Genomic DNA, 18,181 nt, shown 5'->3' with positions numbered 1-18,181 from the left:
GCTCGGAGTGAGTGCTGAAAGATTCCTCAAGTGGTGGCAGCAGCTGTGGCAGATGGGATTGAGGCTGATCCCAGCACAGCCGTGCCAGGTAACCTGGGAATTTCCCCCAGGCTTTTACTGAGGTAAGAGGGCATGTGCACCCTCTCACCTCAGTCCCTGGTTGTCAGGCAGCACAGGCTGCCTGCAGCCCTGTTTGGGTTAGGCTTAACCTGAGCCCCCATAGAGGCTGGGGAAATGAGCCCCCCTGCCTCTAGAAAGCCTTCAATGCACCATGAGCAGCACAGTGCGCTGTGAGTTTTCTGGGGCTCCGCCGTCTTTCCCCCTGCTGCTGTGCAGCTTGCTGCTGCAGGGGCACCTACCTGCAAGCATGGTGCGGCAAGCCATGATCGTGTGGGAGGAGGCAGGAGCAATCCTGCCTTCCTCGTCCCATCCCCTCCTGGCTTTGAGAAAAGAGGTTGTGTGTACGACTTCACCATGAGGTGTCACACTAGCAACCATAGTGCCACTTTTAATCCCAACCTATCTGATATATTTGTGGCAGGGAGAAATTACAAAAGACTGGAACTGAGAGACAAGTGTACCCTCTTTTACAGACTATTGTCTGCAGGCACATGATGTTAACAATCTTGCTCAAGATAAGCAGGTCTGAGTCCAGCTGTCGCCTGGATCATCTGTATGCTTCCTGTAAACCCATGGAGGAAAACTGGGATATAAACATATTGAGCAGATAAATAAGAACCCATAGTCTTCTGGATCAAACTTTTTATTCCCTTGGGTTAATCAAGAAGCCTAATTCCAAAGCATCAGTCCTTCTGCTTTATTTCAAACAGAGTTCTCTAATAAAAAAACAGCTTGGAACCTGCAAGCCAGAGAGTCCCAAGTCACCTTATCCATTTTGCAACACAAGCACCAGCCAATAACAAAATTAAACAAAACATTTTCTTTAAATAAATGCTTTAATTTCATTTTTAAAAACGATTTGTAACTTCTCTCAGAACAAGTCAATATTAAATCCTCAAAGAAGCAGAACAATAACATTCAAAATGGGAGACTGGAATAGACTGTCCAACAAGTTGTACCTTTGTAAGAGCCACTGGCTTCTAGTAAGAGGTCACTGCTGGCAGAATCCTGTGGCAATTTTGCTATACCTCCTTTTTAGGTTCTCTATGCTTTCCTACCAGGCTACCATGCTTGTGGTAGCAAGCATGAATTGTCCCCTTTGCTAAGCAGAGTCCACCCTGGTTTGCATTTGAATGGGAGACATGTGTGAGCACTGTAAGATATTCCCCTCTAGGAAATATCTCTGCCACAAGATGTGGTGAAAGCCAACAACCTGGATGGCTTTAAGAGGGATTTGGATAACTTCATGGAGGAGAGGTCTATCATCGGCTACTAGTCGGAGGACTATAGGCCACCTCCAGCCTCAAAGGCAGGATGCCTCTCAATACCAGTTGCCGGGGAGTAACAGCAGGAGGGAGGACAAACCCTCAACACCTGCCTATAGGCTTCCAGCAGCATCTAGTGGGCCACTGTGCAAAACAGGATGCTGGACTAGATGGGCCTTGGGCCTGATCCAGCAGAGCTGTTCTTATGTTCTAATGGGGCTACTCTGTGAAGAGCACCTGCATGCTTGCATGCAGAAGGTTCTAAGTTCCCTCCTTGGCATCTCCAAGATAGGGCTGAGAGAGACTCCTGCCTGCCACCTTGGAGAAGTCACTGCCAGTCTGTGTAGACAATATTGAGCTAGATGGACCAATGGTCTGACTTTGGATAAGGCAGCTTCCTATGTTCCTATTAGTTTGATCTCTAAGTTAGATCACAAAATGTATGTTAATTTTAATTCATTGCTTGCTCCCATTACACAAGTGCAAAATCTATGGTGCTGCACTGCTCTCTTACCTGCTGTTCTCCCTGCCTCCCCCTCACCATTTTTTTCACTAGACAAACTTGGATAGATGCCCATGAGTCGCAACTGAAATGTTAAAGGCTGACATGAGGAAAATTACTTAAAGTAGTCCCACTGAAATTAAAAGGTCAAGTTAGGCCAAAGGAAATAGAGGCATCGTCATTATCCACTGCACAAGGTCCAATGAAGTGAATTAGAACTGCTTGAGAACATGGCACAGTTTTCAGTCTAATGACTATATTCTTATATAATTTGCATTCAGTTCAAATGGGACAGATACAAAAGATGTTCCTGGTGGACTGAGAGCCAAAATGGGGGAAAGAGCTGCATTTGATCAGCCATCATAAAAAACAAAACAAGTCTTGGTCAATTGTCAAATACTAGCCAAGTTTTAAAAACAAAAGTTATTTGAACAATAAAAAGGGATTTGTGCTAATTATGCACACTGCTCTCTTCTAGAAAACTCCAGAACTTTACAGAACCCATGCCAGGCTTTTCCACCCTGCTGCAAAGGAGCTGAACTTGTTTGTCTAACCTCTGGGCAGTTGTGAGTTCTGCAGAACTGTCATTCTTCACTTACAAAAAGTCTGGCTGAATGCTTCTGAGCATGTGGAAAGTTTCTTTCAAAGGTAAAATATATTTTATTAAAAATTACATAGGGAATACATGCCCCTGAGCATGTATTGAATATCTTTCCTTTGTGAAGAGAATGATTCCTTGCCTGACTGGAGAGAAGGCACGCAGTCAATTGATTTTCACTCAATCCAGTCCCAGCTCCATGAAATGCCTCTGTGCTATGCCTCTGTGCTATGTGTGTTGGCAAACATCTATTTGTTGCATTCACACATTGCATTTTTAAATGTACACATAAAACATTTTATGTACCCAGTAGCAATGTATACAATCTTTACAGTGAATAAAACAAAAATGCAAAACCTTGCCTCAAGGAGCGTACAATCTAAATATTAAACTTTCTCAAAGATCTCCTTTAATGCATAAAACATAAAAACAGATGTCCAGAACCAGCAAACGCTTTGATGTAATAAGACATCAGCTTCAGTGCTATACCATTGATTTTCATAATTTCCTGTGCTTTCTTTCTAGATAATTCTATGTTCTCCCTTGATAATACTCCCATTGCTCTCTGTAAATCAAATCAATTAATAAAATCAATGGTTATGAATTTTCAATAAAAGAGTATAGCAGAACTAAATTTAGAGAAGGGTGCCCAGTACTTAAGATCCCATATGTGACTGATAGATTTAATTAGGAGGCACAGTGGATTTTGAGGAAACATGGTTTAGAAGTTAATGTAATTTGTACAGCCCCCATGACCTTGAGACAGCAACCAGTGAAGTCAAAACTGTATGATAATAAATGTGAAATGGAGGATTGTCAAAATTTTGAGAACAAGGAAGGATGGTGTAAAACAAAAGGCATGGTATATAAAATGGTTTGCATGGAATGCATGCAGTGTTATACTGGAGAGACAGGCAGACCCTTGATAAAAAGATACAAGGAACATTTGGCAGACATAAAGCACAAAGATCAGACAAAGCTGTGGGCAGTGCATGTTACAGGGAAACATCAGTGATTACAAAGATATCTATTTTGGCTGTGGAGGCAGATGTGAGAAAATAAAAGATAAAGGAAGCAATGTATATAGAACAGCTTTGTCCCACTATAAATGTTAAAGAGGAAATGAGGGAAGCTATGAAATTCATTGGCTATTGAGCAAGGGTGTGTATTTTCACTTTCTCCTTATGAGAATTGTAATAGGATTGGTTGCTATGGGTAGGGATGTTCAGTTCAAAGGTTCAAACTCAAACCAAACAGGGATTTGAATTGGCAATGCTGGTCTGAGTTCGAAACAAACAGAGCCTGGTTCTATTTGAACCGATTAGAACTGGTTCAAAGGTTCGAGCCTCCAAAACTGGGTTGGGGTGGTAGGCACCCATGGGTGGCAACTACCACCCAACCCCCAAAGCAATCGGACACTCCTGTAATTTTTAATGATTTTTTTGAAGAATATAAATATTATCCATATTCTGATTGAACCAAATTAAATTCCATCCATAGTACTAGATCTCCATATATTTGCTTTCACCAAATGACTTTAAATTACTAGTTCCTTTCTTATACACTCTTCTTTCCCTTTTCAGGATTGTCTCTCCAGATGCAGTAAGTGAGAGAAGAAGCCAAGGTCAGCCAGGCAAGGTAAGGCACCATCAGCAGTGTTGCTGTCTTGTTAATGGGGTACCAGGAATACATGGTGCCCAGCACCAACCCATATAGACACACAATGTCGATCAATGCCTAGAGGAGAGGAATAGAAATGTCTAAATAATTTATACATGGGGCAGATTGCTAACATTATGATTCCATCTTGTACCTCAAGAGTAAAAAGGCATCCGCTGCAAGGTAAGTTGGGCAGAACTGTTCAGGACTGCCCTGTTTGGGTTGCTTCCATATAGTCCTCAAGCCCTCCATGTTACAAATTTTTGTCAGTTCAAAACTGCATCATCACTAAGAGGATGGAACTGTTCCATTGACCATTGTGGTGAGAAACAAATTACAGGTTATCTCATTTTCCTCCTCCTCCTCTCCCCAACTCAATTCTTGTACACCCAATTTTTGTGCGGCATAGTTTTTCTTTAGAGGCCACCAATGATGGAATAGCTGCTGGCTCAGTGCATAAGGTAATTTGTAGTTCCAGAGTAAGGGAACAGATTCCCTCTTTAGAGCTTTGCTAGTCATTTGCTCCATTCATTGTAGCCATTTCAAGTGCTGAAGAGAGGAACCATTTTTTACATTCAATAGAATCTCTTCTCTTTAGCAGTGAGAACTGCTGCAGTGGAAAAAACTATCAAAGTTCCTGCAGCACAGGTGATTATTTATCTTTAAAAAATCTTTTTTGGGGGGGGGGGAGTCGGTGATCTTGTATCTAACGTTCACATTACTTTAGTGAGCCATGTCTTTCTTAAGGATAATAAATTTGTAAGGTGGCCCTCGTTAACTGCAGTTTCGTGTATCCGCGGACAGGTCTGTGTATCTGCAGACCCAATTTCTTTATCCACTGTATGAAAATAGGCTAAAATTCACCCATTCACAGATTTGAGTGGCCGGAAATGACCTATAAATTACTTCTGATGTCATTTCTGGCCGTCATTTTACAGTGCAGAGCCATTTTGTGGCTCTTTTTAATCCCACCCGTGATTATCCACAAAAAATCTGAGGAATTGTGGGTTTGGTGGGGGGCCATTGCTGGAGACCAAGGTACTGTTCTTTATTTCTCTTATTTCTGCTTCCTCCCTGCTTCTTTTAGCCCTTTGGGGGTATGAAGGAACCAAACCCCTGGATTCCCACAGGGGTAGAGTTTCCTCATTCATGGTTTCTGTATCCGTGCCTATAAGCGAGAACAGAACCTCCATGAATAACAAGGGGCACCTGTATTAATTCTTCCCATATGCTGTTGGGTTTTTTAAAACAGGGAAATGGCTTCTAGGAGCCTTCTATATAATAAAGCTGTAATATGAAGAAGAGGTCTTCATTCAAAGCCACAGTCTAGAGCTTAGGATACTGAGCTGAGTGGTCAGCAATGGCATGCTTCCTGCTTGGATTACATCATTTCCCTTTCCATAGAAGAATTATGATTCTTTAACCCTTTAAAAGCATATCGCCACATTCCAATATTAATGAATTCCACTAGCACCTAATACTAGTATGCTTGAGAAGTTAGCATCCCCTCATTGTTCCCCGCCCCGGAGATTGTTCTTCAGCCACCTGAACACTCTAAGAACTTCTTCTCTTAGATGCAGTGCAAACTATCTAAACACATTAATCCAGCAAACTCTTCCTTACAGATTATCCTAACACTTCAGTATTTTACAATTCAACATGCTGCACAATAATAACCAGCAGCTGACCCTGAAACGTTGGCATATTGGTCAAGGTGTGGCATTTGAAGCTGTTTATCTCAGTCACACCACACTTCCCTGAGAAAAATGGAGCACCCAGATCATCAGGCTGCTAACCTCACACCCTTCCCAATGCAGCCCAGTTAAGCTGCTGCAAAAGACTGATATCACTGGTAGTAAACAGTCACAGGGTAGAAACAGGCAAAGTGAGCTTTTTGGCTGCAATGCTCTTCCTCCTTACTATGAAATGTCTATTACAAACCATCCTGGAGTCTATTATGTGACCAGAAAACCAGACAAATAATATTGTCATTGTAACACAGCAAACACATTTGAACATATTTAAATTATCTGTGTATTGCTTTTTGTTTTTAACAGGAGCGCAATCTATGCTCTAGCGGCAGAGAATGTTTTGTAGTGACAGTTTAGCACCCAGCTAACAATGAAAAGCTAAGATCACAGCTTAGCATCTATCTATCTATTTATTAAAAGATTTAATATACTGCCCAATCCACAGACTCAGGGCAGTGTACACAGCAAGAACAGCATCCTAGATTTTGTTTTTTTAAACTAACACTTAAATTAAAGGGCAAACGCCTGGCAGAAAAAAAAATGTTTTCAATAAGGATTTAAAAGCTGAAAGGGAGGAGGCAGACCAAATCTGGGGGGAAAGAGAGTTCCAGAGTAGGGGCAGGGCCGGCTCTTACCAGTAAGCAGATGATGCACCGCATCGGGGCGCAGTCTGCAGGAGGGCATTGAGCCAATGAGTTGGGGCATTGCTTCCCAACTGCGAGGCGCAACTGTGCAGTTAAGTCTCTTAACTGTGCAGGCACTCCTCGCAGTTGGGAAGCAATGCCGGGCCAAGCAGCAGGCCATGACATTGCTCTGATATCTTCTGCCACCGGGGGGGTGTAGAAGGACACACACGCACCCCCGCAGCCATCCCCTCAGCCGTGCGGCGGCTCGAATTGGCGGGAGGCGGCGAGAAGAAAATGGCCCCAGACGCAGTGATGATGGAAGAGGGAGGAGGAGAAGGAAGCGGCCGGCGGCCTCATAAGGGAGCCTGGTGAAGGGCGGGCGAAAATGGCAGGGAGGGAGGGAGCCCGGTGGGGAGAGAAAGTGCTGTCGGGGGCGGGGGAAGCTGCATCTGGCAGGATGTGGATGGGGACCTCCAGAACAATGGGGAACTGACTCTCTCTGTTTCTCACCAAGACTGCTCCATTCTCTCTCTCTCTCTCATTCAAGCCAAGACTGCTCCATTCTCACTCACTCATTCAAGCCAAGACTGCTCCATTATCTTAAATACCCAGGAACTAAGCTGTGTAGGGCTTTATAGGTTATAACCAGCACCTTGTATTTTGTCCAGAAGTGTATTGGTAGCCAAATAGCTCTTTAAGTATAGGAGTAATATAATTATATTATATACATATTATGTACATAATTATATTATATACAATGTTATGCACATAATTAAGTAAAATCTTTGTGTATTAAATTTTGAATACACACTAATTGTAATTATTTTGAATTTTTATTTTTTACTATGGGGGGGGGGGGCGCTCAACAGAATGTTGCATCAGGGCGCCAGATCCCCCAGAGCCGGCCCTGAGTAGGGGGGCAGCAACAGAGAAAGCCCTTCCATGGGCCCTAGTACTATGGACCTCTCTGAGGCTAGGGACCGAAAGAAGGGCAACCTGAGAAGATCTCACAGGACTGGCTGGGAGAGGTAAACAGGCGCTAAGCCCTGAAGGGCTTTAAAAGGTGAGAACCAGCACTTTCAATTGGACCTGGAAGCAAATAGGTAACCAGTGCAGCAACCGCAAGAGAGGTGTCACACTATCATATCTTCTAGTGCCCATAATCCCCTGCTAACTTGGCAAAGAGGTACCTTTTAACATGGTGATTCTCTTTATTTAGCAGGAGGAGAGTAACTGGCACTCTCCATCCCCAGCACAGTACCTCCAGTGACTGTTGCTGGTGTCTGTCTTATGTTTCTTTTTAGATAGTGGGCCCTTTGGGGACAGGGATCTATTTAATTTAATTTAATTTAATTATTTATTTATTATTTCTCTGTGTAAACCACCCTGAGCCATTTTTGGAAGGGTGGTATAGAAATCAAATAAACAAACAAAAATCAAATAAACATATGTGTTTAATGTACATATGATTCTGTGGCAAAGTGTTTTTGCCCTGCTTTTGTGTGATCCTTTGAAAATATGGAGAGGGAATTGAGGACTGGTGGCCATAGAAAAGAGAGGAGACCTGTAATGATTCATCACAGTGCCCCTCTCTGTGATGAGGTCCCTTTCTCAGGGGTGGCCCCTCCATGAGGGAAGGTGAGGTGGTCACCTCAGGCACAGATGTGGGGAGGGGTGCAAGAGGCCACAAGTGCTAGGCTCCTGCCACCACGCTGCCACTCTTCCTCTCCCTGCTCGGGCCACCCCATGCATTTTCCTCTCCTTGTCTTGCTGGGGTGCCCCCCATCCCCAATTTGAGCTAGGAATGCCCCTGCTGCCACCGCCTAGACTGGTGACATCATTTGAGAGTGTTCATGTGTTGCTGCTGCTGCCTGAGCAACATAACCTGAAAATGCTGGGCACACTCTCCAAGATTTTATTTTTACATGGTTATGTTTATCCTCACAACAACCCTGTGAGGTAAGTTAGGCTGAGAGATACAAGACTGTCCCAGAGTCACCCAGTGAGTCTCGTGGTTGAATGGGGATTCGAACTCGGGTCTTCCCAGTCCTAGTCCAACACATGTTGTCCTTTGCCTCAGGCAGCAAAATATCTCCCCCTGCGAGCCTCACTCAGGATTTCCCTGGTTTTTAGTAGAAACTGCTGCCAGTATGTTTTGAAGCACAGATTTTATGTATGCATGATTACATGAAACTGAATGCTAGGATTCTTAAGGGTCTACATGCCACAACTGTGGACCAGCAGATTTCTAGACAACCTGTCTAAAGGTCCAAAATAAGCATATAAAGGTATAGCAAATTGAAGGGGAATGTTACCAGCTTTATTTTATGGTATCCGAAGAAAACAGGAGTCCATGTCCAGTTCAGAGCAAGCTGAGCTCCATAAAGGCCCAGTGGGACTACTGCTTTACTGCTGAAGCCATCAACATCCTTCCACACCAAATATGAAGCATAACTGCAGAAAGGGAAACCACAATTGATAATTTGCCTTGGAGTGTCACAGTATTTTGCTTGGTTCAGCAGGATTAATACCCTTCGAGCAAAACTTCCAGGCCAAACCTCACTGCTGCTAAGTACAGTTTAGGAAAGGGTGTTTTGGCATTAGTTCACCATACATCTTTTGAAGCTTTATCATTAGAAACTCGGCAACAGGCACAATGAGTGGACTAGAAGTCCAGTTTGCACTAGTACTTTACCTCTGGTGCATATCTTTCACTAGAGGCTGGTTCTCATGATAGATCTGTCAGTTAATGAAAATTGGGGATCCAAGAAGTGCATACACTCCTGCGGAGCACATCATTTGAACTCAAGATTTTTAGGCGATCTCAGATTGGTACTGCAACAAACTGACATTTAAGCCAAGATAATTCGATTTTAACTCAGCATGTCAATTTTACACAGTGTCAATCTGAGATCACCAAAAAATTCTGAGTTCACACCATACACTTTGCAGAAGCACATGCCCTGTTGAGATCTCCAGTTTTTGTTTACCTGACATTAGATTGATTGTGAGAGCCAGCTGATGGATTTGCACTATCTCCCAGAGCTAGTTTGGGAGTTATGTCTGATCTGCTTGTTTGAGATAAAACCAGAGCCCAAGCTGGCTGCCGCATTTTGCACCAATTGCAGTTTCTCGGCTATGTACAAAACAGCCCCATATAAAGCATGTTGCAGTAATCAAGTCTGGAGGTTACCAGCACATGCACTACTGTGCTGAAATATATCCCGTAGTGAGACAGAGCAGAACAGGTTATGTCTGAAGTGCTTGTTCTTAGAAGATCCAGCAATAGTTCTCAGCATTCCAGTTGACCAGCATGAAAGGGTTAGTGCAGATGGTTCTGAGATTTGCAGCATAATCCTATGCAAGCCCACTCAGAAGGGAGTTGCAGGAAGTCTAATGGATTCACTAGTAGGGAGTGAACCCAAAAGAGTACACCCCCTAATAAATGTATTTAGAATTGCAGCTTTAGAGTAGCTACTCTGTCCTTCCAGACAGAGATGATTGGCTAGAGCATCTTCACCAAATACAGCATTTTCCTGTCCTTACCTTATTGACTATAATGGACTTGAGGATAGTCATTTCCAACATTAAGTGGAGCAATTGTATCAAGAGTAATTATAACACATGAACATAAGCCAAGTAATTATGAAAGGCACCACTATGTGAGCCATAGAGGCAAATGCAATTATTATTTCAGTCCAATCCTATGTACAGTATGTTTCTTTCCTTGGATGCAAGGCCCATGGACTTCAGTTGGACTTACTTCCTTCTTAGAAGGTGTGCTTTGCATTGTAGCCTTAGGCACCAAGAGCAGGATTGCTATCTTGGCACCAATTAAAACTTCCTTCTGGGGTGAGCAGCAATGGGAGTCGATAAGGACCACAGGAGGGACACTGTTAAAGTCCCCTCTCCCTATGCCAGGGTTCTGATTCCACAGAGCTGCTATTGACATCTTCATACAGGGCTAAGTGACATGATTAATATCACATCTAGTTTGGCCCTTAGATCAAGGTTTCCCAACCTTTTTCATCCTGAAGCACACTTTGTTAAAAATAAATAAATTTGGGGGCACTCTGCCCCCTCAACACAGATATACTTTCATTTATTTATTTATTTTGCACTGGCAAAGCTGCTGCACAACTTTTACAGGTGAAACTCGGAAAATTAGAATATCGTGCAAAAGTCCATTAATTTCAGTAATGCAAATTAAAAGGTGAAACTGATATATGAGACAGACGCATTACATGCAAAGCGAGATAAGTCAAGCCTTAATTTGTTATAATTGTGATGAACATGGCGTACAGCTCATGAAAACCCCAAATCCACAATCCCAGAAAATTAGAATATTACATGGAACCAAGAAGACAAGGATTGTAGAATAGAACAATATAGGACCTCTGACAAGTATACAGTGTACTGTGCTTGATTGGCCAGCAAATTCGCCTGACCTGACCCCATAGAGAATCTATGTTGCATTGCCAAGAGAAGGATGAGAGACATGAGACCAAACAATGCAGAATTGCTGAAGGCCGCTAATGAAGCATCCTGGTCTTCCATAACACCTCATCAGTGCCACAGGCTGATAGCATCCATGCCACGCCGCATTGAGGCAGTAATTGCTGCAAAAGGGGCCCAAACCAAGTACTGAATACATATGCATGCTTATACTTTTCAGAGGTCCGATATTGTTCTATTCTACAATCCTTGTCTTCTTGGTTCCATGTAATATTCTAATTTTCTGGGATTGTGGATTTGGGGTTTTCATGAGCTGTACGCCATGATCATCACAATTATAACAAATTAAGGCTTGACTTATCTCGCTTTGCATGTAATGCGTCTGTCTCATATATCAGTTTCACCTTTTAATTTGCATTACTGAAATTAATGGACTTTTGCACGATATTCTAATTTTCCGAGTTTCACCTGTATTTTATTTATTTATTTTCACATGCACTGCTGCTGAGTACAAATCGTCTTAAGAGAGTGAGTCAACTCCAAAAGCAGGGAGTTTAAACTCCCCGCTTTTAGAACTCCCTTATGCTCCAGGAGGGACGCATCCTTCCTGGTGCATTCTGGGGTTTGTTAGCTCCAAAAGCAGTGAGTTAAAACTCTCTACTTTTGGAGCTGACACAGTGCGAGTCAGTGTGGCACACTGGCCAGTGTCCCACAGTATACTAGTGTGCCATGGAAACAGGTTAGGAAATGTTGCTTTAGATTTAGATGAAGGAGCTGTCCAGGAAGCCTTACCCCATACTTGTGTATAACGTAGTCCAAGCAACTGGGAACATTTTATTGGGTGGACGCCATGATGGTTTCTTCAAACTTTCGAACCAGGTGGGCACTTCCTTCCGAGTAAAGAACCAGCCAAGGAACCCACCAACATGCGGCAAGGCTGTGAAGCCAAGAGCATGAGCCCACATCCTCAACTAGACAATTGAAGCAAATCTTCTTCTTCTCTGCCTTTGAAACTGAAAAGCAGTAATTGAATGCTGTTATTGCTATGTGGACAAGGTACATACTCTCATTTAAGTTGCTCTAGTTTTTATTCTACCAGTTAAAATATTTGAGCAACCAAATCCTTATTTTAAGTTCCAGTAACTACGACTCCAGGTGAGTGATTTTGCTTTTCTCAGTGTTGGTTAAAATGAGGACAGATTATTTTTTCAGAGGTTTCTTTTCTTAGTATTTTAAAGTTGGCAAATACCATTTTTATAGTATCCAGAGTGTTATTCCCACTAATGCCAGGACAATCTCACTTGGCAACTTTTATCCATGCTGCAGCTCCTTTTAGGTGTTACAACCACTCTGTTTATGATAGTGAACAGAACTTCCATGTTCAGTTCAGAAGCGCTCCTACCCCTGGACTTCCGGGCCAAAGTCCAGGGACTCCACACCCCCTGGGGCCCCCCAAATCCTCTATAGTCTGTCCCGGGTTCTGTGGTTGCTGCCAGTCTGAGCTGTACTGGGCGACTGAGCTCAGGGGCGTAGCAAGGTTGGAGTGGGCCCAGAGACAAGATTTTAAAATGGGCCCCTCGCTGATATACACAAACACACTTCACAATATATAGTGCACTCACACTCACATCCCCATTATGAATACGGTGAATATCTAGTTCACATTGAATCTAGCTTTTTACTCTCTGCTACTGCTGATCTCCAAGAGACTCAACATAATTCATAGGGGGTACAACACGGGCAGGTGGGGAGTCATGTGACATGCCTCTGGGGGCCCCTCGAGGTAGTGGGGGCCCAGGACGACTGTCTTGCCTTGCCTAATGGTAGTTACGCCCCTGACTGAGCTTCAGATGCAGTATACCTCTTCAGTACAGGCAACAGATTCCTATCAAATTCTGATATTGTTTATCATTATGGGAAATGAGAAATGTTTTCACTTACATGCCTTGTAGCCCATATTCCATCTTTGTTTTAGATTAAAAGAGTGGAGGAGAACAAACCATTTTAGGTTCACTTACTGTAATTCCAAAGGGAATTTCTACCAGGAAAAACAATTTTCTTGGTGTATTTCCTGTTTTTTGTTTTGTTAAGAATTTTCCTACCAACTCCATAGACCAGAGTCCTGATTCCCACTCTCAGGTTTTTATCATAATATAATATAATATAATTATAATTATAACAAATATTCCCAATTTCTGCTACTATGTAATTATGAGCCTCACAACATGGCATGATCGCACAGTGGGCAGATGCACATCTGTTCCTTGCAGTCTGTGTGCACTGGCAGCTCATGGTATCAACGGTATTCACTGGTCTTCAGCCTTTACACACTGTAGACAACCATGAACTGTTGACAGTGTGTGTGTATGCATGCACAGAAGATATTATAGCAAGAAAGCAGTCAACAGATACTGGAAACAGTCTGCTCTTTTCCTTTACACTTGTCCTACAGAGCAGAGCTTCCTAACCAGTAGCACTCCAGAAGTTGCTAAACTACAACCTCCATCATCCCCAGCTACCATTTATTGTGGCTGGAGATGATGGGAGTTGTAGTTCAGCAACATCTGGAATGCCCCAGGTTGGGAACCCCTGCTAAGCAGGGACGGATGCTACTTTTCTACAGGAGGGCTTCAGTATCTTTAATATTTGTGCAACAGGCAGAGATTCAACTAGTGAAGTTTTCCCTCTATAGTAGGAAAAGTTGTCCCTGTTGATTTTCTTCCCATCACATAGCTGTTAAAAGGCACAGGAGTCCTGCCAACGAAAAAGGCTACTCTGCCAAACGAATGTTGCAGCTGAGAGTCAGTGGGGTGTAATGGCTGGAATGTTGGACTAGGGAGACTTGGGATGATGCCCCCACATGGCCAGGCAGCTCCCTGGGTGACTCTGGACAGTCATGTTCTCTCAACCCAGCGTTGTTCTGATGATATAATGGGGTATGGAGCCCTATGTGGTCGCTGAGAGTCGACACCGACTTGACGGCACTTAATCAAGCAATGTGGAGCCCTCAGCTCCTTGGAGGAACAATAATACCCTTACCTTCTTATTCCATACAATAACTTTGTGTTAGTCAGTTCATACCAATTGGGTGATGTTGAAAGCTGAAGAAAACATCAACTTTAGAAAAGAGGAGTTGGCAGCAGAAACAGTAGCAGACGCCCACTTCCCTACCCCACAGAGAGCAGTCTTTGTTCGGCATCCTTAAACTGCAACCGGGCATTTGGATGGCACACTGCTTAGTATGAGCAGGTGAGTGAGAGAAACCAGGAGTGTCACGTGACCTTGCTAGAAACCCGGCAGGTGGATTACTTCACGTCACGACGACGACCCCTTGGACTTCGCAGGAGGAGAAACGAGAGCACCACCTGCCCGCCCACCTGACCCCAGTCCCCTGGGCGGCAGCAAGAGCGGGCTTGTTGGAGACATTCGTGCAGCCCTGGCAAAATTAGCCCAAGAGGGAGGCAACCTTCTTCCTTACCTTCTCCGAGAGCGAGGGGAACTCAACTTCCCCCTCTACGGGCAAGAGCAGCGTCAGCGAAGGGCTTCTTCCCCGGGCACGCTCCACTCCGCGGGATGTTGCTCCTGCACAACGGAGAAGCTGCTGTTACGCCGAAGTAGGCGCGTGCGAGGCAGCAGCAGCAGCAGCAGCAGCAGGCGCGTCTGCGTGGTGGCGCGGGTTACACAACAGAGAGCCAGGCTGATCGAGGAGCTTCCCGGCGGCAGCGTTTGTGTAACAGCCTGCAGAGGCGGGGCGGGGAGGACCTCGCTCGCAGAGAGCCGGCGAAAGTTGGGCTCCTTCTCAGGGGCTAGCTAGCTAGGAACCGAAATAACAGGCCCCCAACGTTCAAAGCTTGCCCCTGCTACTGCCACGATCTCGATAGGGGCCCCTGGGACACAAACCGTTTCCCTCTTAGTTCAAGTCCCCGCCCCGTCTGCAGTATGGGAACAATCGCGTTGGCCTACCTTGCAGGGGTGTTGTTGTTGTACCGCCCTGGTTAGCAACTCGTTTTACAAAGAGGTCGTTTTTGGAGAGTGGTGGGTCGTGCATGCACCCCAAAGTGGACAGCGAGCAAATCCCCCCCCATATTTGTGTCTTACTGAATTTATTTTGTTTGTTTATTAAATGTTTATACTGCCTAACCCAGATGACTCTAGGCAGTTCACATCAATAAAAACAAAATAAATAACCCAGTAAAACAAGTTAAAATTAAAACAAAGCAATTTAAAAATCATTAAAAGGCTACAAATATGTGTGTTAGGGCTTTTTTTAAAGGCTGGTAAAGATCTTAGGGAGACGCCTAATGGCAGAGTGGGGAAGTAACTTGCCTAGGGAGTGAGGTTGCTGGTTCAAATCCCCGCTAGTATGTTTCCCAGACTATGGGAAACACCTATATCAGGCAGCAGCAATATAGGAAGATGCTGAAAGGCATCATCTCATACTGCGTGGGAGGAGGCAATGGTAAACTCCTCCTGTATTCTAACAAAGACAACCACAGGGCTCTGGGGGCGCCAGGAGTTGACATCGACTCGATGGCACAACTTTACCTTTACCTTAAAGATCCTGGTCTTTGAATAGCTCTAGGGAGCGTATTCCACAGCCCTGGAGCAACTACAGAAAAGGCCTGATCCTGAGTTGCTGCCAGGCCAGCTGGCGACAGCCAGAGATGGATCTTTCTCTATGACCTACTGTGGTGGGGATCTTGCAGAAGGAGGCGCTCTCCCAGGCAACCAGTCCTACGCCACTTAGGGCTTCAAAGGTAATTCCCAGCACTTTATATTTCACTCAAAAACATATTGGCAACCAGTACAACTGTTTTAAACTAGCCTTTTGAAAATTTCTTGCTTGCATTTTTGTGTTGTATGGTATATTTAGGTTGTTGCTAGCCACTTTGAGTATTTTTATGTAAAGTGGAAGTTGGGGACAGGACGGTATACATTCTTACTATCTATGTATGTATCCTGAGCACGGCAAGGTGGATGGACTCGATTACAACAGCAATGAATGCACCACCGAGAGACCTTAAAAGCCAAGTTGAAGACAGATCATCCTCCTGGAGAGAATCTATCTGCGCGGTTGCTAAGAGTCAACTCAATCCTGAGTTGAATCAATCCTGCCTTTCCTGCAAGTGCAAGCCCAAGGGAGGCAGCTGAGGAGCCAGATTTGGCCCCGGGGAGTTCCAGATAATGTATGTGAATTGTTTTGAGTGCTCTGATCTTGCTCAGGGGTCCTTAATTCATGTGAATTCACTTCAGCCTAAGGTTCACTTGGCTCTTTTTCTGTATCAAATCCTGGATGTCTATACATCTGTTCTTTGTAGCAAAACCATCATTAATCATACACACTTGAGGAGCACCTCTCAGCCAAAGTTAGCATAAGCCACTTGAATAAATAACAACGTTACAGATGCATGTTAGATGCAAATAAAAGCAAGACTTCCATTTCCATTAGGGGTTTGCCTGCAATGCATGGAGCATTAAAGACCCATTTGCTTTAGCTATGGATAGTTAACTAATTTTTACGGCCCAAAACAGAGCTGATGTGTCTAGATGGAATGTAATACTATTGCCATATCACAGAATTAGTGTTATGTTTTATTGTACTAGAACCTATTTTGTGGAAGGCATTTGTCTTAAGGAGGAGTTGCCCAGCTGGTGCAATTCTGCAGAGCTTTCTGTAAGTGCTGTTAACTTCCTGCATGCAGCTGTCACTTTGAAGTGGTAAATGAAATGTATGCAGCACTCCAAGAACTGGCATCTGGATACCATGACAATGCTTTTTGCAGCAAAGAGCTTGAGCCAGCCAGCCAGATCACTCACCTCCACTGCAATAGACTCAGCTACCCCCCCCCCCCAAGATATTGCCAGCAGTGTGTGATAGAGGTGCAATTTCTCCAGAACTCTAATAATAGGCAATCCTGACTAATGCTCTGTTGGTGAGTCTTTAGTTGGTAATGGTAATGGTTCCCCCCCCTTTTTTTAAATGGTTCCAAGAACATGATGCAGAGAGTTGATCTTTTATAGATCATAAGGTTCTGGGTGTTTACAGCAGACAGCTATTCGACTCCACATTCTATAACACAGCTATATCTGATGTGAAATAAAAATTCTCTTTCCACTTGGCACCATGGCCTAGTTCTCACTGAAAGTGGTAGACCTGTTTTGGGCTTGCTTGGAAGTCCTTCTTCTAAGACCCAGTCCAGAAATATGTACATGTAAGCTTGAGGTATCTCTACACTGCTGTGTGTGCGCATCTCGGTACACCTACCGTAGCCACTCAAATGACAAACCTCCTGGGGGTGGGTGAGTTGCTGCATGCATGTTATTTTTATTCTCCTGTCCACTCCATCCTAAATATCCTAAAGCTATTTTGTTTTTGTCTCTCTTTTTGGTACTCCCCCCCTTCCCCCTTCAGAGTCTGTGCACACCTCTTTTGTTTCTAGCAATATGACTTCCCCACCCAGCTATCTCCCCAAAGGCAGGCTTTTCCAGCAACAAGGCTATTCCCATCCCATCCCTTCCCTTTCCATTATGTGGGGTGAGGCGATAGCCTAATGCAGAGGTTCTCAAACTTGGGTCCCCAGATGTTGTAGGACTACAACTCCCATCATCCTCTTTGGTCATTGTGTCTAGGGATGATGGGAGCTGTAGTCCAACAACTGGGGACCCAAGTTTGAGAACACCTGGCCTAATGGTTTGATGTGGTAGCGTGCTAATCAAGAGAAGTGTTCCCTTCTCAGGGAAAGGATATTAACTGTAAAGGTCCCATTCATTATTTTATTTTATTTTATTGTTAAATTTATATACCGCCTTTCATTGAAAACAATCAAGGCAGTTCACATAGAAAAAATTAAGACTATAAAAATTACACAATTAAAATATTGTGCTAAAATATAAAAACAAATCTAATTTAAAATTTTTAAAAATACTTACATAAAAATAATAATACTACCACCCAGAACAAAATTCATTCTGCACACAGATGAAAAAAATTAGAGAACACACTGCAGGGCTGTAATGAGACTTGCATTTTGGGTGGTATACAAATATGTTAAATAAATAAATAAAATAATGGGAGGAGAGGCCCAAAGGCGGGCAGAGGTATCCGAGAGGAGGCAGGGGCAGCAGCAACAGGCAGGTGGGGTTACACCTCTGATGAGAGGGCAGAGGACCCGCACTCACTCTGTAGTAGGGATGTGCACGGAACC

The 18,181-nt window shown here is 43.9% G+C and overlaps 1 protein-coding gene across 1 annotated transcript; it reads right to left on the bottom strand.

Annotated features, from left to right (window-relative positions):
- Window positions 1-747: 747 nt before the first annotated feature.
- Window positions 748-14,637, bottom strand: TSPO2 (translocator protein 2). The gene is made up of 4 exons (XM_053251157.1): window positions 14,455-14,637; window positions 11,769-11,989; window positions 8,837-8,975; window positions 748-4,222 (listed from the first exon to the last, which is right to left on the bottom strand). The coding sequence occupies exons 2-4, from the start codon at window positions 11,939-11,941 to the stop codon at window positions 4,043-4,045; spliced, it is 492 nt and encodes a 163-aa protein (XP_053107132.1). The 5' UTR covers window positions 11,942-11,989; window positions 14,455-14,637; the 3' UTR covers window positions 748-4,042.
- Between the last annotated feature and the right edge of the window lie 3,544 nt (window positions 14,638-18,181).

Source organism: Hemicordylus capensis, chromosome 4, assembly GCF_027244095.1.
Source record: "Hemicordylus capensis ecotype Gifberg chromosome 4, rHemCap1.1.pri, whole genome shotgun sequence".
Lineage (NCBI taxonomy): Eukaryota > Metazoa > Chordata > Lepidosauria > Squamata > Cordylidae > Hemicordylus > Hemicordylus capensis.
This window is presented reverse-complemented; position numbering and strand designations above follow the sequence as displayed.